At 50.5% G+C, this 17,864-nt stretch overlaps 1 protein-coding gene across 1 annotated transcript in view; it reads right to left on the reverse strand.

The window, feature by feature from the left end:
• Window positions 1-5,037: 5,037 nt before the first annotated feature.
• The window catches only part of SUSD5 (sushi domain containing 5), a 29,501-nt gene continuing 16,674 nt past the window's right edge, over window positions 5,038-17,864 (reverse strand). Inside the window, exons 4-5 of the mRNA XM_037148318.2 lie at window positions 16,547-16,735; window positions 5,038-6,940 (exon numbers count right to left, since the gene is read on the reverse strand). Coding sequence (XP_037004213.2) covers window positions 5,628-6,940; window positions 16,547-16,735 — 1,502 coding nt within the window. The 3' untranslated portion in view covers window positions 5,038-5,627. The remainder of the gene's footprint in view (window positions 6,941-16,546; window positions 16,736-17,864) is intronic.

Here is a 17,864-nt window from a genome sequence, read left to right on the forward strand (position 1 = left end):
TTCCAACCATGAGATGCTGGGTTCTCCTTTCTTCCCTTGTCCCACCCTCTACTCTACCAAAGAAGCTTCTTTTGACGTCAGTGGGGAAGAAGATCATCAGTTGGGACTATGAAGTAGAGGGGGACCCAGTGAGTGCCCTCTCCCGGCATTTCTGAGTCATGAAGGTGGTGCACCCTGCAGCTGTGTGACTCTCCTGACGCACCAGGCTGCCATGGACCTCCGCCCGACATGTGAAAAAGTGCAAGGAGACCACCCTGGGGACAGGGCTGGGCGAGGTGGTTTGACTCCACCTCTGTGCCCTGCAGAGCTCCCATTTGGTCCTCTTGCTTTGGTCCTGAGCCTGGGCTGGGCTTTCTGTGGAGGATGTATTTCCGCGGGGAAATACACTTCTGCGGGTCGAGTGGCGGGGTCCTCATTCACTCTCTGACCTTGGCTTCTTTCCACTGGGGATTGAACGGCACCTCCACCCCCATCCTAGTAATGGCTCCCGAGAAAGAAACCCTGGGATGGGATGGTGAACATTGTCAGCACTTTGCTTTGATTGAAGGGTGTAGAACTGAGTTACTGAGCTTTTTATTTCAAAGGAGACCAAACCAACATATATCTATCTATCTATCTATATATATATGTATATATATAGATAGATAGATATAGATATATATAGATATATAGATAGATGAGCCCATTCCTCCAAACCTACCATGAAACCCCAGTGTGCAGGTGGCACTCAGTGACCTCAGCCCAGCGCCTCCCTGAATGGGTGTCTTAGAAGAGCCTAGAAAATTCTTGTACTGAGACCTCATGGGTTCAGTCTCAGTTTGGTCTGTCTTTTGAAAAAACAAACCTATGTGTGAGCCTTGTGGGAGTTTCCAGACCCGCCTACGATGCCTGACTTGCCCTCCGACCCACCAAACGTGTGCAGTGTTTGGCTTCCTCAGGCTGGTCTACCCAGGGAGGCCGCCCGCCCTGGGGGTGGGGGGATCTGTCCAGCCACACTGCCACCCTGGCAACCCGGGCAGGGGCACCCACTGGGTGGGGTCCAACGGCTCCTCCTTGCGGCCCCTGTTGATGATTGGTGTGTACACATAGGTTTAAAAGGGACTAATTGTCTGGATAATCTCATGTACCAATACATTCAATGTACTAACATCTTTCTGAGTCTCAAGACTTTCTATTTACCACCACGAACCTGTCGCCCCCACTCCAGGATCTCCGAGTACCACTGTGTACACTGACCACAAAGGCTGCCTTGGGAAAGGTTGCTTTCAGGAGTTCTTACTTGGGGAATGTTAAAAGCACAAAAATTGTATTGAACCAAACTCCGTGGCAAACAGAAAATGATTTGTTAGATTGTCAGTGGGAAAGGGTTTATTATGACTGCTGGTGGGATAAACAGTGGCCAGTTTCTGCCAACATTTATGGAAATAACGTTTTTAAGTTTTAAATGTGAGCTGTAAACCTGAGCGCCTTCAGTTTTTCAAACAGCAAAAAAAATTTTTTTCAATAGTGAAACTGTGGGGAGAAGGTGGAGTGGAGCCAGAGAAAACATTCTCATTTAATAGTGTTTGCACACGGGACTGCAACACAGGCCGCAGCGAGGCACGGAGAAAAACCCACAACTAATCCTTCATCGCAGCTGTCTGAACTCTTGATCATCTGCCATCCCCCAAACAGCGACTTCTTTTTTCTGGTGACTCCAGGCTTGAATGACCTAGTGTGGGGAGTTTAAACTATATACAAGGGGCGGGGGGGGGGGGGGAGGAGAGGAACCTTAAATAAGTCTCAGCCAAAGGTTTTGTGCGTTGGACTTCCTGTGCCTGCAGCCGGGCAAGGCTGCTGCCCGCCCTGAGCCCGTGGCATCTCCAGGAGAAGGAAGACACCAGTGCGGTCCAGCTTCGCCTTGACTGACCCTCTCCTACCCCAGAATTCAGGGTCAGGAATGGCTGTGGTTTGTGCCATTGTCAAGTGCTTCTCTCTCTAGGGCAGGCGTCTAAGTGGCCATCCCCTGGCACCTCCAAGTGCTAGGGGCCTCCAAGTGCTAGGGGATGGCCTCTCCAAGACCCGGCTTTGGTGGATAAATGGGTTGGCTCATTATGCTCTCGGAGCTGATAGGGTAAGATGCTGGTGCCTCATTTTACAAGACAAGGACAGGAACGCATTAGGCAGGTTGGCCAACAGATCAGTCCCAGCACCTTACTGCTCACTGCAGGGGGGCCGTCAGTAGGCCAAGACATACAGGTTGCTGATAGAGAGGGGGCTGGTGTCTGTGCCACCCCTCCTCCCGGGGTAAGGCAGTTTATGCAATGTCACTCTTGCGGGACCTAGGAAATGGTTGAAAACAATGATTTCTTTTTAAAAAAATCACATTAACCATTTTGCTTATTTTTTACTCTTTTTTCTCTCTATCCACTGGATGAGGCTGTCCGAATCACACCCAGCTGCTCTGGGATGCATGTTCTAATGAGCTCTGTTTTCTCAGGTCACTGAGATTTCTGACGTTGACCTAGCAAAGCAGGAGCCTCACCCCAAGGACTTTCAGGTCTCAGGCAGCGAGTGGTCCCTGCTCGAGAGAGGCAGGCCGAGAGCCTTTCAGGGGAGAGAGAGGCTCGCTCTCCCAAGGAAGGTTTTTTTTTTTTTAAAGAGACCTGGGATTCCATTAGGAAAAACCTTTTCAAATCCAGGGCTGGCTCTGGGTTTGATGAGTTGTTCCCTCGCTGCCAGCGTCTCAGAAGGGAAGGAATATTCACTGTTTTAAACAAGGCCCAAACTCATCTTCGGGCCTGACTGCCAACAGCCACCATGTTCCGCGCAGGTCACGAAGGGCAGGCAAGGAGAAAACGAAGAGCGTGGAAGGAGGCAGGTGGAAAGAATGAGGAACTGGCCGGTGCGAAAACAGAGACCCACGGTGGGGAGAGTTCAAACCTGAACTTCTGGAGGAGGAGGCTGACGCAGATTTTGTTGATGTCAGTGGAAAAGTTTGGATTGAGCAGTGGTGACGGCGGGAGGAAGAGTCTGTGCGTTGACAGATGTCTTGGGTCTGGATCCCTTGAAGCAAAGCCTTATGCAAGTGATGAGTAATGCCTGGTTGGGTGAGGGCGGGGCTGGGGCTCTGGAGGCTCCCCCCGAAATCCTGCTGCCGGGAGAGTTAGGCTTAGAGGATGGGCAGCCTGAGCAAGTTTTAAGACATTATTTTCAAGATTATTCGACCTTTTTTTTTTTTTACAAGAAAAAGTCACTGTGATGTAGCCTAGGCATAAAACACATTAAGCGACCGTTTGGGGAAATAATCATTTATTTTAAATATCTCAGAAGCTCTGTGTTAATGGGCCCCCCATTTTCATGCAAATTAAACATTGACTAGTCTCAAAACACACATAACAACGGTATTTTAATCATTCCCTCTCTGCATGTGTTTTTAGATCCCACGACGTCAATTTAGATGACACCAAATCATTGAAAACTTCAAAACTTACATGTTGGGCTTATTTTGCAGTTTATGTCTACAAAACAGTACATTTACATGTATGAATATATTTGCAATACATTTATTAACACGTTTGTATTAATACGACCTATTGTGGGGTTGGTATGACATGAATGTTCTTGGGTTATTACATAATAGTGGGATAACACAATCCTAATGTTGAGACGGAGGCTACTTTATACAGTTAAAAATAGAAAAGGTATCTTATAGATTAGAAAAGAATCTAATTTATAAATATATACAGTCTCTGGCTTTTATTCTGTTGTGTTTTGCTTTGGCTACTTGCAGAAAGCATTTCATTCTTCTTGTTCTCGATTTCATCTGGCAGACAGGTGCTCCCTCCGATGCCTTCTGGTCTTCGTTTTACCCGGTCGTGGAGGTTAAGGTCTTTCAGTTTCCTGTAGTGTCTTTATAGCTACTGAGACTATTATTTATCCAAAGCATGCACCCAAAAGAGGTGGTGGAGTAGAAAACATGTTTCAGGAATTCATTTGTTTCCTTAGCTAAAACACTCCTAACAACTTTTCACTTACAAACAAGTTCAGGATCTCTCTCTTGAGATACAACAAAACTTAGACTCTTAGTCTCAAAATAAATGTATGCCTTCATCACTTTTTATCAATGGAAACGATTTCTAAGAAGGTGATTCATATTAGAAAAATGTACTGTGTTTTGCTTCTATGCCAATGCACAGGAGACCACTGAAGATGGCATTTCACCAGCCTCAAGCGCTCCCTCTGTAGCATGTTGACCTCCGTACAAGACAGACCCCAGGGGTTCCTCATCTTCTGGGCCTCCAGAGCTTCAGCAGGCCTCCAAGCTCAAACTCATTGGAAACCAATGGCTCTCAAACTCCAGCGTTCGGTTAAAGCACCTGGAGGGCTGGTTAAAATGCAGAGCCGAGCCCCGCTCCCAGGGTTTCTGCTTCAGTGTCTAGGGTGGGGAGGCACCAGGGAATCTGCAGCCCCAGCAAGTTTCCGGGTGGTGATAATGCCTCTGGTTCGAGGACCACGCTTTGAGAAACACTGTCATACACAGTGCTTGCTGAGCGACCATGAGATGACCCGGATACTATGAAATGGGTTGCTCGACAGCCAGATGAGGCCATCCTGGACTCATGCTGTGTCCACAGAACACAAGAGAGTGAAGAATGGAGCAGCAGGGACCGTTTCATCATCTTAGTTTCTGTGCTTCTCCATCATGTAGGTACCCACACCAGGTAGCCTAGTCCTCAGCCCTCTTAAAACGTTTTTTCCCCCTCCCATGTCATTCCTTATTACTGAAGTTCAAAGAAATGGTTAATCCTGAGAGAGGAAACCAAGGACTGAGTTCTGTTAGTCCTGGCAAAAATTCTAAGACATTCCTAGGCAGAGACTGGTCAAGGACAACTAGGCCACTTCTTCCGAGAGGAAGTGGTGTTGACCGGTACAAAGCTAACCTTGTCTTTCAAAAAACGATGGGCGGCCCCACAGAAAGGAGGGAACAGAAGGGACGTGTGTCCGGCTACTCCACACAACCTACCCACCCCACCCCACCCCCGCCCCTGCCAACAAAATGTCAGTCTTAAATTCTCTCCAATTTCAACAAACAATTAAAAAGAAGTCTCAGAGCTTCTAGACTATGTCCTGGTGCTTAGCTCATCTGCCCTCAGCAACGTCACATTAAAAGGAAATAACCGATTATTCTTCTATATCCCACTCCCAACCTTTAAATATATGTCACTTCTCCTAAATAACACTGCTCTCAAATGCTCCGGTTATCACACCTGTTTCAAAAATGTCAGGTCACGGAGTCACTCATCTTATTGCTTAACAAGAGAAAAGAAGACAATAGTGTGTTGAAGCAGGAGGTGAGCTTGGACCTCGTGGTGGAATGAGGGCCCAGGCCCAGGCCGTGGACGAGTGCAGTTCGTTCCAGGGCGGGTGGTTGAGGAGCTGTGGACGGGCGTGACGACGCCATCCAGACCTCCCTGCCAGGCGCCTCCAGAGATCCTGCTCGGCCTGCAGAACAAAGACCCGAGGAAGAAAGACAAGCCCAACGCCTCCTGTCTCATGCTCTAGGGAAGTGTCAGTGCTGATCAGTGTGACGTGTCACTGTACGTATCCCTACCAAGTGGCTTTGGGAGTGCCCGCTCTGGAGGTGGCTAGACCTTCTCCATCTCAATCTGCTGGTGGTAGTGCCGCGCCTGCCGCTGGCCCACGTTCAGCTTGTACACGGAGCTCTTGTGCTGGCACCTGCGGTAGCCCCACACGGCCCCCACGCCTGCCAAGAGCAGCAGCAGGCACAGGACGGTGACAGTGGTGGCCACGATGGGGCCTCTGCTGAGGCCAGGACACTCGTCTCCCACACAGGGCTCCAAGGTGGGAAGAAGCTCCTCACTTGCACCTGGGCCGGGGCCTTCCTGTCCCAAGAAGTCTTCAGACAGCAGGTATGGGAAGTTATCCTGGACCTCGGGAGCGCTGGTTTCGCCGGGCGTCTGGGTGGCCACCGTGACAGTTGAGGGAATGTGGGGAGGGGTCTTTGGGACAGCACTTGTTTCTGTCTCCAGGGTAGAGCTGGCGAGTTCGTAGGACAGGGTGGCCACGGGAGACCTCTCTGTGGCGAATCTCCAGGGAACAGTTGACTGCTGGTACCTGGGTAAGCCACCATCCCCCTCGGTGGGTCCCTCGGTTTCAGACACACTCTTGGGTCTGAGAGCAAAAGCCTCTACATCTAGCGTTTGAGATGGAAGAACTGAACTACGGGTCACGTCCTCGCTTGGTGTGAGGGTGGTGCTGCTGCGCTTCTTAACTTCCACAAGAAAGGGCTGATGGGGGGTAAATACAGCGCATTCTTCCTGCCCTACGGATCCATCCCCCTTGTCGCCATCTTCTTCCGCTTCCTCCTCGTCTTCCTCCATCTTCCTCCAAGCCCCATCGGTCACAGGGTAGCCGTCCAACCAGGACTCATCGCTGCTGCTCACCATTGGGTCCCCCGCCCTGCTGTCATTCCTGACCACAGATGGCCCCGAGGAACCATCCGTGCTGCTAGAAGTCACCTTGGTTTCGGGTTCACCTGGGGCCAGCGTCATGATGCTGTGGTTGTCCCCAGCAAGGAACTGCTTCTTGGTGTCATCCTCCACTTCCTTTTCCAGCTCAAGCTTGTGAAAGGTCTCAGCAGGAAGCCAGAACAAGTACTTCCCCTTCAGTATGGGTCCTGGCAGGCCCGTGGGGGCGCTGCTCCCGGGGCTGGTGCCGGGCGGGCCTGTGGTTGGCACCCCGGTTGTGTCCCGGGCTACATTTTCTCTGCCTGCAGAAACAGAGACCAGACGGTCCTGTTCTGGAACCTGCTCAGAGGCCTCTCCTGGACCCCTGGCCCCCTCTGCCTCTGTCCGGGAGTCCTCCGTGAGCTCTTTGAATGACACGGATCTGTCGTCGGGGAAATTATCTTCATAGTCAATATGGGCCTCTGCCTCATCTGGAGGGAAAGGGGGAAAACAGCCTCGTTAGGTTCAAGGTCACAGAGCCTGCGTGGAAGGTGAGAAAGGCAAATGAAAAGCGTAAGGGTTGAAACAGATTAAATAAATCTGTCATTTACAGATGATATGACTGTGTATGACAGACAAGCCCAAAGCATCTACATAGAAAAGCCATTCTAATCAATTTGTGTTCAAGAGCCCTGGGCCTGCAGTCCATATAAAATGCCAGTTGTATTTCTACATACCAGCAATAAACACAAAATAAAGGTTTAAAAAGATGCCATTTGCCATAACACTGAAAAAAAAATCAAACACCTAGGAATAAATCTAACAAAAGATTTAGACTTCTATATGGAATGGTACAAAATATTGCTGAGGAAAATTAAAGGGAGCCTAAATAAATGAGGGGATGGACCACATTAGTGTAAGGAAGGCTCAAAACTGTCATCAATTCTGCCCAAATTGATCTGTCTACATTTAATACAATCCTAAAAAAATTCTGAGCCCTGGCTGGTGTGGCTCAGTGGATTGAGCACTGGCCTGCAAGCCAAAGGGTCGCCAGTTTGATTCCCAGTCAGGGCACATGCCTGGGTTACGGGCCACGTCCCCAGTAGGGGACGTGTGAGAGGCAACCGCACATTGATGTTTCTCTCCGTCTTTCTCCCTTCCCCTCTCTAAAAAATAAATAAATGAATAAATAAAATCTTTTAAAAAATCTGAGACATTGACAAGCTGATGCTAAACTTTACGGAAGTGCAAAGGGCCGAGAATAGACAAGGCATTCTTGAAAAAGGAAAAGGCTGTGGGATGTCCAGTACAAGATTTCCCGGTTTTCTACAAAACTGCAGTGCTAGTTAAGCCTGTGGTATTGGCACAAGAATTGATCATGGGATTACACTAACATTATGAACTTCTGTTCATTTAAAGCCTCCAGGAAGAGAGTCAAAATGCAAGCCACAGCATTGCAGATATCTGCAATACATATACTCTCCAAAGGGCTTGAATCCAGAATTTATAAAGAACTCCAACAAATGTGTACTAAATAGGCAGACAGACCATAGCCAAGTTGGCAAGATACTTGAATTGGCACATCACTAAAAAGAAATCTAAATAGTCGTTAAACATGTAAAGATGCTCAGCCTTCCTAGTAATAGAGAAAGGTTCATTATAGCCATCATGAAATACCATCACACAGTCCCAGAATGGCTAAAATGAAGCAGGCGGACAGTATCTAGTGTTTACAAGGATGGGCACGTCGTTGGTGGGAGTGTGAATTGGAGCCATAATTATGGACAACTGACATTGAACATATGCATGCTCTGGGGCCTAGCAATTCCACTACTCAATAGAGACTCGACAGTGACACGTATGGAGAATAATACCATGAGCTACAAAGCAATATGAAATAAGTGGACAGCCTAGTAGAAAAATGGGTGAGAGAATTAATAGCCACTACACAAATGAGATACTCAATTAGCCAATAAACATAAGGTGCTCAACATCGTTAATAATAGGGGAAAATCGAATGAAGTGATATTGCAACCCGTACATCAGGATGCCCAAAATTAAGAAGACTGACAATACCACTAGCTGGTGAGGATATGGAGCTCCCGGAACTTCCGACCTGTATGTGTATCTACTACAGTTGACACATACATACCCCATGACGGAACAATTTAAGGTTTTGGTATGCACTTCAGAAGAGTGGGGGCAGCATGGGCACCAAAAGACCTGTCCAAGAATGTTTGTAGAATAGCCCCCCACTGGGAACGACAGAAATGTTCAACAGTAGAATGGAATACTCCACAGCAAAGAAAAGAATGGACTGCAGCTTCATAGAACAAGATGGATGGGCCCCCTAGACATCATGTTGGGCAAAGGAAGCTGTACTCAGAAGTCCACACTCTGTGCTTCCACTGAAATGAAGTTCGAGCTAGGGAAATGTAATTCATGGCTATAGAGTAAATTGGAGTGGTTATTCCGGGGAGGTAGTGACTGGGAGGGAACGTCACATGTCTTTGGATTGCTGGTGATGTTCTACTTCTTGATCTGGGTGAGGATTGCACGGATGTGTTTATGATATGGTAATGCATCGTGCTTTATAACCTTTGCTTTTTGAAATGTTCTGTATTTTTATGTCACTCTTAAATAAATATTTAAACAGATGATCAAAAACACACACTATGTTCCAGAAAAAAATGACACAGAATTTAGCTCTCAAATGCCAAGTTTAAAAAGAATGATTCAACTGATAACCAGGCAGAAAAGGCAAGTCAAGAGCAAGAACAAAAATTAAATCAGGCTTGCCTATCATTTCTCCTCGGCATTCCGTATGAGACAGGAGAACAAAGTCTATAATCACTGAGGGAAAGAAAATGTAATTCAACAATATTATATTTTGTTAAGATGTCACTCAATTATAAAGATAGTAGGCATCCTTTGTTTTTTAAGGATGTTTGTACTTTGAAATATTTCAAGAATAGCCCCGGCTGATGTGGCTCAGTGGATTGAGCACCAGCCTGTGAACCAAAGGGTCGCTGGTTCGATTCTCAGTCGGGGCACATGCCTGGGTTGCAGGCCAAGTCCCCGGTGGCACGGAGTGGGGGGGAATGTGAGAGGCAACCACACATTGATGTTTCTCCTCCTCTCTTTCTCCTTCCCTTTCCCTCTCTCTGAAAATAAATAAAAATCTAAAAACATATTTCAAGAATACACTGTGATACTGTATGTTACTCCCATTAAGCTATAAACCAGTTGCTACTGGCCTTCCAGACAAGAATTCACAGCCGAAGTGTGGAAAGTTAGCATTTTCATCAGGAAACTCATCCTGATGTGCAACATGGCTGCTACCAGTACTTCTATTATCTACATCTTGATCAAAACCATTGCTTCGCCCTGGCTGGTGTAGCTCAGTGGACTGAGCGCAGGCCTGCGAACCAAAGGATCGAGGTTTGATTCCCAGTCAGGGCACATGCCTGGGTTGCGGGCCAGTTCCCAGCAGGGGACGCACAAGAGGCAACCACACATTGGTATTTCTCTCCCTCTCTCCTTCCCTTCCCCTCTAAAGATAAATAAATAAAAGCTTTAAAAAAAAAGAAAGAAAAAAACCATTGCTTTGCTAATCAGCACCCTGAATATCTAAAATGGCTTCCTCCTGGTGACCGTAGTGGCCTATTAACTACTATGGTAACTACTAGAGATGGGCTGTCATTGGTAAAGCAAGAGGTATTTACGATACAGGGATTGGCTGAGAATATTTGAGAGACACTTCTTGCCCTTACGTGGACAGGGTGAAACCACACCAGACCTTGGTGCTCGAGACAGACCTTAAATGGTCTCACTGGGAGTCACCCGTTACCCACTGGAACGACTGGAACAGAGTCCGCCTGTGCCGGCGGTGACCCTGCACTAGGCAGGCCACCCTGTTCTCACTGCAAACCCGCCCAGCTCCTCCCAGCCCGGGCACTCTGGGAGCAAGGACACGTCCCCTCTGCCTTGTATTCCCAGCACACAAGGGAAGAGGTGCTTGGCCCAGAGCAGACGCTCCATAAACGTTTGTTGAACGAATACATGAGTGAAGAGGTGAATAAGTGACTTGTGGAAGCCCACTTCGATAAAGCTGGATTTGGTCTGGAGGTCGATCAGCCAGGGCATTATTTGCTACATGACAATAGCAAAGAATCGTAAAGGACCTTTAGTTCTAGCACTGAACACAAACCGCGTCTGCTACATTCCTTTCCCCAGGTAACCCGCCCCATGAGCTTAAATACATCATGAAGTTGAAAGGTACCTAGAATACGAACAGGACATGTTTTCCTCCCTGTGCGGGAAACATCAGCCTAGTGTATAAAATTAGAGCTCAGGGTTTGGGAAAGGCCAGCCCACTGGCTATGAGTAGGCCTGCCTCGACCTAGACCCTGAGCTCAGAGAGAGAGAGAGAGAGAGAGAGAGAGAGAGAGTGTGTGTGTGTGTGTGGTCTGTGTGGACGGCAGCCCAGGGCCCTAAGCTGGGCCCTCCCGGTCTCCACAAGCTGAGGTTCTGGCTCGGAAACAGGTTCCCACTGTGCTGAAACCTCAGACGAAGACAAGGACAGCGAGCATTTATAAATAGTCTGCTCAGGAAAAAGTGTCCCGAGCCTGTTTTTCTCCTCCTGAGTGACAGTCGAGTTTGTCACTCACTGAATTTCAACCAAAACATCAAATTCTGCCCACTGGACGAAGGAGCCCAGCCCTTTGCCTGTTGAGGTGCTGTCTCTGCCCTCCCCTCTGCCTTCCCGAGCCTGCCGGGCTCACCCTCCTTCCTTCGTCATCCGTCATCCAGCGACCCTTCCCGCCCCTCTCCCCTGCCCCGCGCTCTCTCCCAAAACCCGCCTGCGCAAACACAACGTGGGGGCTTGTCAATTAGACCAAGAGGCCCAGGAAATGTGAACTTCCTGGGTTCTCTTGGCAAAAATCAGGCCATCCCTGTGTGTTGACGTGTAACTGTTGCTTTAGGCAAACAGAAGGCCACAGGGAGACAGGAGTCAGGCCCAAGAGGAGAGGGCTCGCTCGAGTGCAGCCTGCATTATCAGGGTGCAGCGGGGTCAGGGGTGAGCCCAGCGGCCTGGGGTTCTCCTAGCGCCTTTCATCTTCCTTTGTGTTGTTGCATTTCTGGAAGCCCACACCTACCTTCCTTTTTTCCCCTCTGGTCTTGGCTACACAGCCTTTAAAAATAGTAATTTTGAAAAAGACACCCAGACAAGCCAGAAATAACCCCTGGCTCGAGGAACCTCTGAACAAATATGGCAATATTGACGAGGAACGTCTGAGTTCGGCTTCAGTCTCGTGTTTTATTCTCTAAAGGAAGTTTAGTCCAAGAGATGAAGAAAAACAGAAACCGAGGTTAATTTAAGGAAACAAAAGAAAGGCTTTAGAAGGGAGAGGAAAGAGCAAACGACCAGTTTGCGAGGAGGGCCTGGGACTGCCCGGATGCCGTGCTCCTCAGAGGGTCGGCTGCCTCCGAGGGACAGACACGCGTGACGCGGGTGTTGGGATGAGACCTGCCTGGTTTTCCGTCTCGGCTCTGCTTCTTTCTGGCTGTGAGACGCAGGCAGGTCATAGAACCTTCCTGAGCCTCAGTTTTCCCATCTGTACATTGCAACAAGCCATTTCTACTTGTAAAGATGAAATGAGAAGTCAAGTGTGGAAGACTCCTCCCATAGAAGGGGGCGCAGGGAGGGAGAAGCGGGGAGGACGGAAATGTGCTCTTCTGGTTGTGTCGGTCGCTTCATGGGTTACACGCCTGCGACGGCTCAGAGACTGTTACACCTCAGATGGGTACAGTGTACCGTAGGCCAATGACACCTCAATAGGGTTGTTAAGAAAACAGAACAACAACGAACGTAGTTCCTAGGATAGAGACGGTATGGAGCAAGTGTGGCCTGGTTGATGCCCAGGTGCCCACCTGGAGAATGTGTCCCGTTTCGGCGACAGACCCAGGGAGGGGCCAAGGCTGTGTTTTCCTTGCTGATCTCACAGGTGGTGGGGCTGGTCGGGTGAGGCCAACTCACTTCCGTGTCACTCACTTTCCTGACACTACAGACCAGAAGGTACAAACAGAAGCCACAGCGCTTGGGGTGGAAAGGGTCGCAGGCCTTTCGGAGCCTTTGTCAGGGAGTTTTAGAGCAGCAACAGGGCAAAGCCCAGAGGAGGAAGTCCATGAGTCTCTCACTTCCTGGGCTGTCTGTCTTTGGCTGCTGCTCTCTCCCACCCCAACCACAAAGATGGGATGAAAAGCCTCCCCGGCGACAGGACACAGAGACCACAGGGCCCCCGCGTGCAGAGGTCAGAAGAGTGCAGTGGTGTGGAAGCCTTGGTGAGGCCCGGAGAGTGGGTGGGGGAGGGGTCAGGGTGCCGAGGGAGCCACGAGGGCTCCTTAGGAAGGCCACCAGCAGACTTGCGCAGGCACGGATGCCCAGGTTAAGTGGTCGGGGTGGGGGGTGGGGGGGGCGGGGGATGGAATGCTGGGAGGTCAGAGACTGGCCGTAGGGTGTAAGCAGTCAGAGAAAAACCATGGCGTTGAAGATGAATATAAGACCTGGCAGAGCAAGAAGCCCAGAGAAACCCAAACCCAGCATGGAAGTCTGCTGCACCCACACCGAAGGAGCAAAGCAACAGGGTTTTTCTGTAATTAGGGCAACAACCAATTACAGTTAAGATACTGAGAACATTGGAGAGGTATGACAGGCATTTTGCGCTGCCCGACTGGGAATGGAAACCAAGAAGATGTGTGGATTTGGACAGGAGAATGGAAAACTAAATGGCCACAATCAGGCTCAGACTTAGGAACCAAAGCTAGAGAAACCCTACCCACAGAGGGGAGGAAGTGGCCGTTAAATAAGTCCTCACCCATGGAGGTCAATAGTCGAGGCTGCCCAAGTCCCCGCGTGTGAGTGAGAGACCTCACAGCCGCCACCTGTGGCTGGACCGCCCCGTGGCGGTGAGCACACAGCTGGGGCTGCGTGGGGCTGAGGCATCTCCCCCCACGGCCCCCTCATTCACCCACCTGGGCATTTGCACCCCTAGGGCTTCACTCCTGCCTGTCATAAGTTTTCAATTTCAGCAACCTCACTAATGGATTGTTTTTTTGACCCGCGCTCCACTGAAGTGATGGAGAAACTCAGTTCTCCCTTGTAGCAAGTGCTGCAGTGGATGCGGTGGACGTGTCCTGCCCAGGTCCCCTTCCGCAGGCCCGTGCGCCCACCTCCCAGCTGCTGTGTTACCAGCTAAGGGTTCACAGCTTTTCTAGAAAACGGCCCTTGTTGCCGTGGAAGCCTCACTTGGGAGGTTACGTGCCTTCTGCCCTCCCTGCGTGGCAGCCTGCAGCCAATGACAGACGGACGGAGGAACTCAAGGCCGGGCCCCTCGCTTCCAAGCAGGACCAACCCTGTGGTGCAGCTCACGCCCCACCGCTCCCCGTGGGACCAGGCAGAGCCAGGATCCAGCTGAGGCCACATCCTCCACTTTTCTCTCCTTCCCTGTCCTGCTTCCCTACTCCCTCAACCAACTACAGCCCTCTGAATACAGAATCTGACCCAAGTCAGCCAGCCAGTGTTCAAATGCCCCAAATTTGGTGACAGATTTGACTGAAATGGTCTTCACAGAAGCCCTGAGCCCCGAGTCCCTAGAATCTCTGAGATCACAGTCGTGTGAGCACCAAGTTGTTTTAAATCTTGACCTCCAAGATCCCTGAGCCCTGAGGCTCTCTGGGCCGAAAGAAGTCATGAAGGGGATGGGGCTAGGGACCCTACGGCCACTTCAACAGTGTACATGGGCAGGTTCCGCCAGAGGGCTTGGCCTGGGCTCTAGCAGCTCACAAGGAAATATAACAAAATGTAAGGACATGTAAGGAAGTAGAAAGAACTGTTTCGGGGTGGGAGTGGGGGAGTCCCTGACAGCCACACGAGGTGCGGGCGGGGTTGGCGGCTGGGCCCAGCACAGAGGAGGTGCGCACTCCCTGGAGAACTGAGGCAGCGGAGGCCCCGGGAACAGGAAGTCTGGGAGGTGCGTGTTAGAAAGCTTCCCGCTGCTTGGCCGCGGGATCCCATCAGTCTAGTGGGCCGTGCCTTTCTTGGGCATTTCTTCCATCTGCAAACACATGGCTCCTTTCAAATTTCACCTTCTGTGACCCCAGCTTCCCCAGCTTTCCCTCTACCTCCCCACCTGCCGCTCTGCTGGCTCCTTTGAGGCACCCTGGGTTCATTAGGGGCAGCTGTGCTCAACTCTGTACCCAAGGCACCCAGGCCTCTGCCCAGGGAAGGGCCGCGGAGTGAGTGGAGGAATGAACGTTGTCATCCAAACCCAGGTGAGCCCGGCTCCGAAAGCCTTGTTTGACCCACTCTCCCAAGATGACTCTTCTCCAGTGTCAAGCAGTTTTCTCATTTAAAAAGTTGAGGTTCACTGGAAAAATTACTGCAAAACGGAGCAAACGACCTGCTGGTGATATTCTTGTAACACACACGCGCTTCTCCTAATGACACAGAGACTCGAAATATTAAATCTGCAGAGGAATGAAGACGGTCACCGCCTGTACGCTCGGCCAAGTGTAGAAACCCGGATTCCTGCCCAGCAGCTGAAGGCTCTAACAACTCTGGCTTTGCAGCGAGGAAATAAACACCATTTCAGACACACAAAACCTGCATTTAGTTCTCACTCTGCTGGGGCCAGTAAACAACCCTTTTGGCTGGTGGGTGTGGCTCAGGGGATGGGGCAGCTTCAGTGCCTGAGCTGAAAGAGAGCCAGCTCGTGACCCAGCATCCCTGGGAGAGCACCCGTCTGCTCAGTTCGGGGCCGACACATTCAACAGAGCAGGCGCTGGGGCCTGAGGCCTGATTTTCTCAGACAGGCACATGGTCGGAGCTGGCAAGGAGCTCCCACCTGCCGCAAAGCAGCAGCGACAGAGCGTGGTGCTAGGAGCTTGTCTCAAGAAGGCTTCTAGCACTTACCTCCGTCTATATTGTTTTGTTCCTGGTATGGGACGAGGCAAGCAGGTATACTGCCGAGAAGATCGTAGAAGCTTTTTAAACATGACAGGCGAATTTAATTTGACCAAAAAAATTGTGCTCATATTTGGAATATCTTTGTTGAATTTAGTCTTCTATTAATTTGCTTTATTGCACTTTACTAAAGTATCAGCCTGCCAAGGACTAGGAAAAAAATTTAATGGTTCACTGAAAATATGAGAAGTAGTAAAACAGACAATAATAAAAAACTATTCTTCACAAGACACTCCAAGAAGAAAAAACCACAGAATGAGAGAGAAGACTGGCAACACATTTAGTTAAGAAAGTTTTATGTGAAAAAAAGAAATCCTAAATTATGTAAATAATCAGTTCAAATCAATCTGATCAGGTTTGGGAAGCTCGAGGCCCATCGAGAGCCTTTTTAGTCTCAACTAAATACTCGGACTCCCGTGACTGCCACAGGCTGCCGGCTGGGGGGGCAGTGCACACAGCTGTCCTGGAGCTGCCCTCTGCCCTTCGCCCTTTGCCCCCAACACTTCCCGTGAGTGCTCAAGGGCAAGGGAATTGGACTCTCGTGCATGGCTGTTGGACCCACGCTGGGTTGCAAACCCCATGCCCTGGCACAAGCCACTAGCTCTTCTCAGGGTCCCCACGAGGGTCATGGTGTGTGGGAACCAGAGTCACCCTCTCAAGGAAGCCCCCAGCTGGGCCTCTCCCGTGTTCACGATGGTCCTCCCAGCCCTGTTCACCAATCACGGGTCACTTTTACCCAGAGTTTGTTGCTTGGAACCACAGCTGGCACCCCACGTGGATCGGCTTCCAGGGAAATGAGCCAGACCCTCCACCCAAGGTCAACTCTGTCCTTATGGCAGAAGAGGCGGTCTGTCACCTTTCCTCCAGCACAGATGATGAGGAGCTCAGGTGTGGAGACTGCACTTGAAATGCTGCAGGGACACGCAGGGGGACATACAGCCAGGTCCAGAACTCAGGGGAAAGGTCTGAGAGCCCCTTGTCAAAGGGACCTTTCTGGAGACGAGCCCCCCACATGAGGCTCTGCTCGTGGTGTGGGGGCAGGCGGAGGCGGCCCAGCCCAGGGGCGGCTTACCTCTCCCACAGGCCTGCACCAGGCCGTACCACTCCCCACAGCTGTTACACAGCAAGGTGAAGGCGCTTTCGCGGTGGCCCGTGACGTGGCCCGGGGCGCACACGTACAGCAGCTCATCCCCCATCTCCAAGCCGGTGCGTCCCTGCAGGATGGTGTGTGGGAACGAAGGCGGGTCTCCGCACGGCTTCTCTGAGGACAAGGAATCACAGTTAGCTTCCCCAAACTCTGCAGGCCTCCTGCAGGGATGGCGGGAGAGGGGAGGAGAAGAACTCAGACAACAACTCTCCTCTGGGATCCCCCTGAACTGGGATCAGGGGGGCTGTTTCTCCTCCACTCCGGCACCCCAGGACCTGACAGAATGGGGCACAAATGATGCACTCAAAATAGTTCTTGAATGAATACACGTGTTTTTAAATCACAACTCTGTATTTAAAAAATTCCAGGCAACATTCCCCTTTAGCGTTTCTTTGAAAGGAGGACCCAGAGACAAATGCCCAGCAGCAAGCTCCCCCGCCTTTTTGGGGGACCTTATTTGCCTAAGTGAATGTCAGAAGCTAAAACGTTAGAGAGTGTAGAGCACCTGGAGGGTGCCTCTCCCCTCCTCCAACCTTGCCCTGGTGGTCACGCTGTGACCCCTGTGGCTTATACCAACAAAACAGATCCAGACACAGATGCAAACACACATAGCTGGGCAGGGAGATATACTCATAGATGCAGTTGTACGTGTGTGGTTTTTCACATAAATGGGATCACAGCATATGTACTACCATGAACGTGCTTTAAAAAAAATAGCCAAACCTTATTTTTTAGAGCGTTTCAGGTTCACAGCAAAAGTGAGCAGGAAGCACAGAGGGCCCCTAGACCCTACCCCTACTGTGCACGGACGGCCTCACCTGTGACCACATCCCACGCCAGAGGGGCACGTTTGGTATGAGCGATGAACCTACGCCCACATGGTATCACTACTCCCCAAAGTCCAGTTTGCAACTGGGCTCACTCTGCGGTGGGAGTCTCACGCTTGGACCTGAAGATGGAGAAGAGCCCCCACCCGGCCCAGGAGCCTCTTCCGGTGCCTGCCCTTGAGCTGGCCCCACTCGGGGCAGGACACGGCCTGGGTCTCTTCCGAGCTCCCTGCCCCAGTTCTTCCGTGAAAAGGTTTCCACCGGTGTGAGTAAAAGAGGGACTATGCAATAAACCCAACAGACTCAGGGGGCCCACACGGCAGGCCTTACAAACTCGGGGACCAAAAGGAACCACCCAGGATGGTCTGGTCACAGATCCCTCGTCCCAGACCCACAGCTTCCTCAGCGAAGGTCAG

This window comes from Artibeus jamaicensis, unplaced genomic scaffold (assembly GCF_021234435.1).
Source record: "Artibeus jamaicensis isolate MK-2021 breed Jamaican fruit bat unplaced genomic scaffold, CSHL_Jam_final contig_519, whole genome shotgun sequence".
In the NCBI taxonomy this organism is placed as follows: domain Eukaryota; kingdom Metazoa; phylum Chordata; class Mammalia; order Chiroptera; family Phyllostomidae; genus Artibeus; species Artibeus jamaicensis.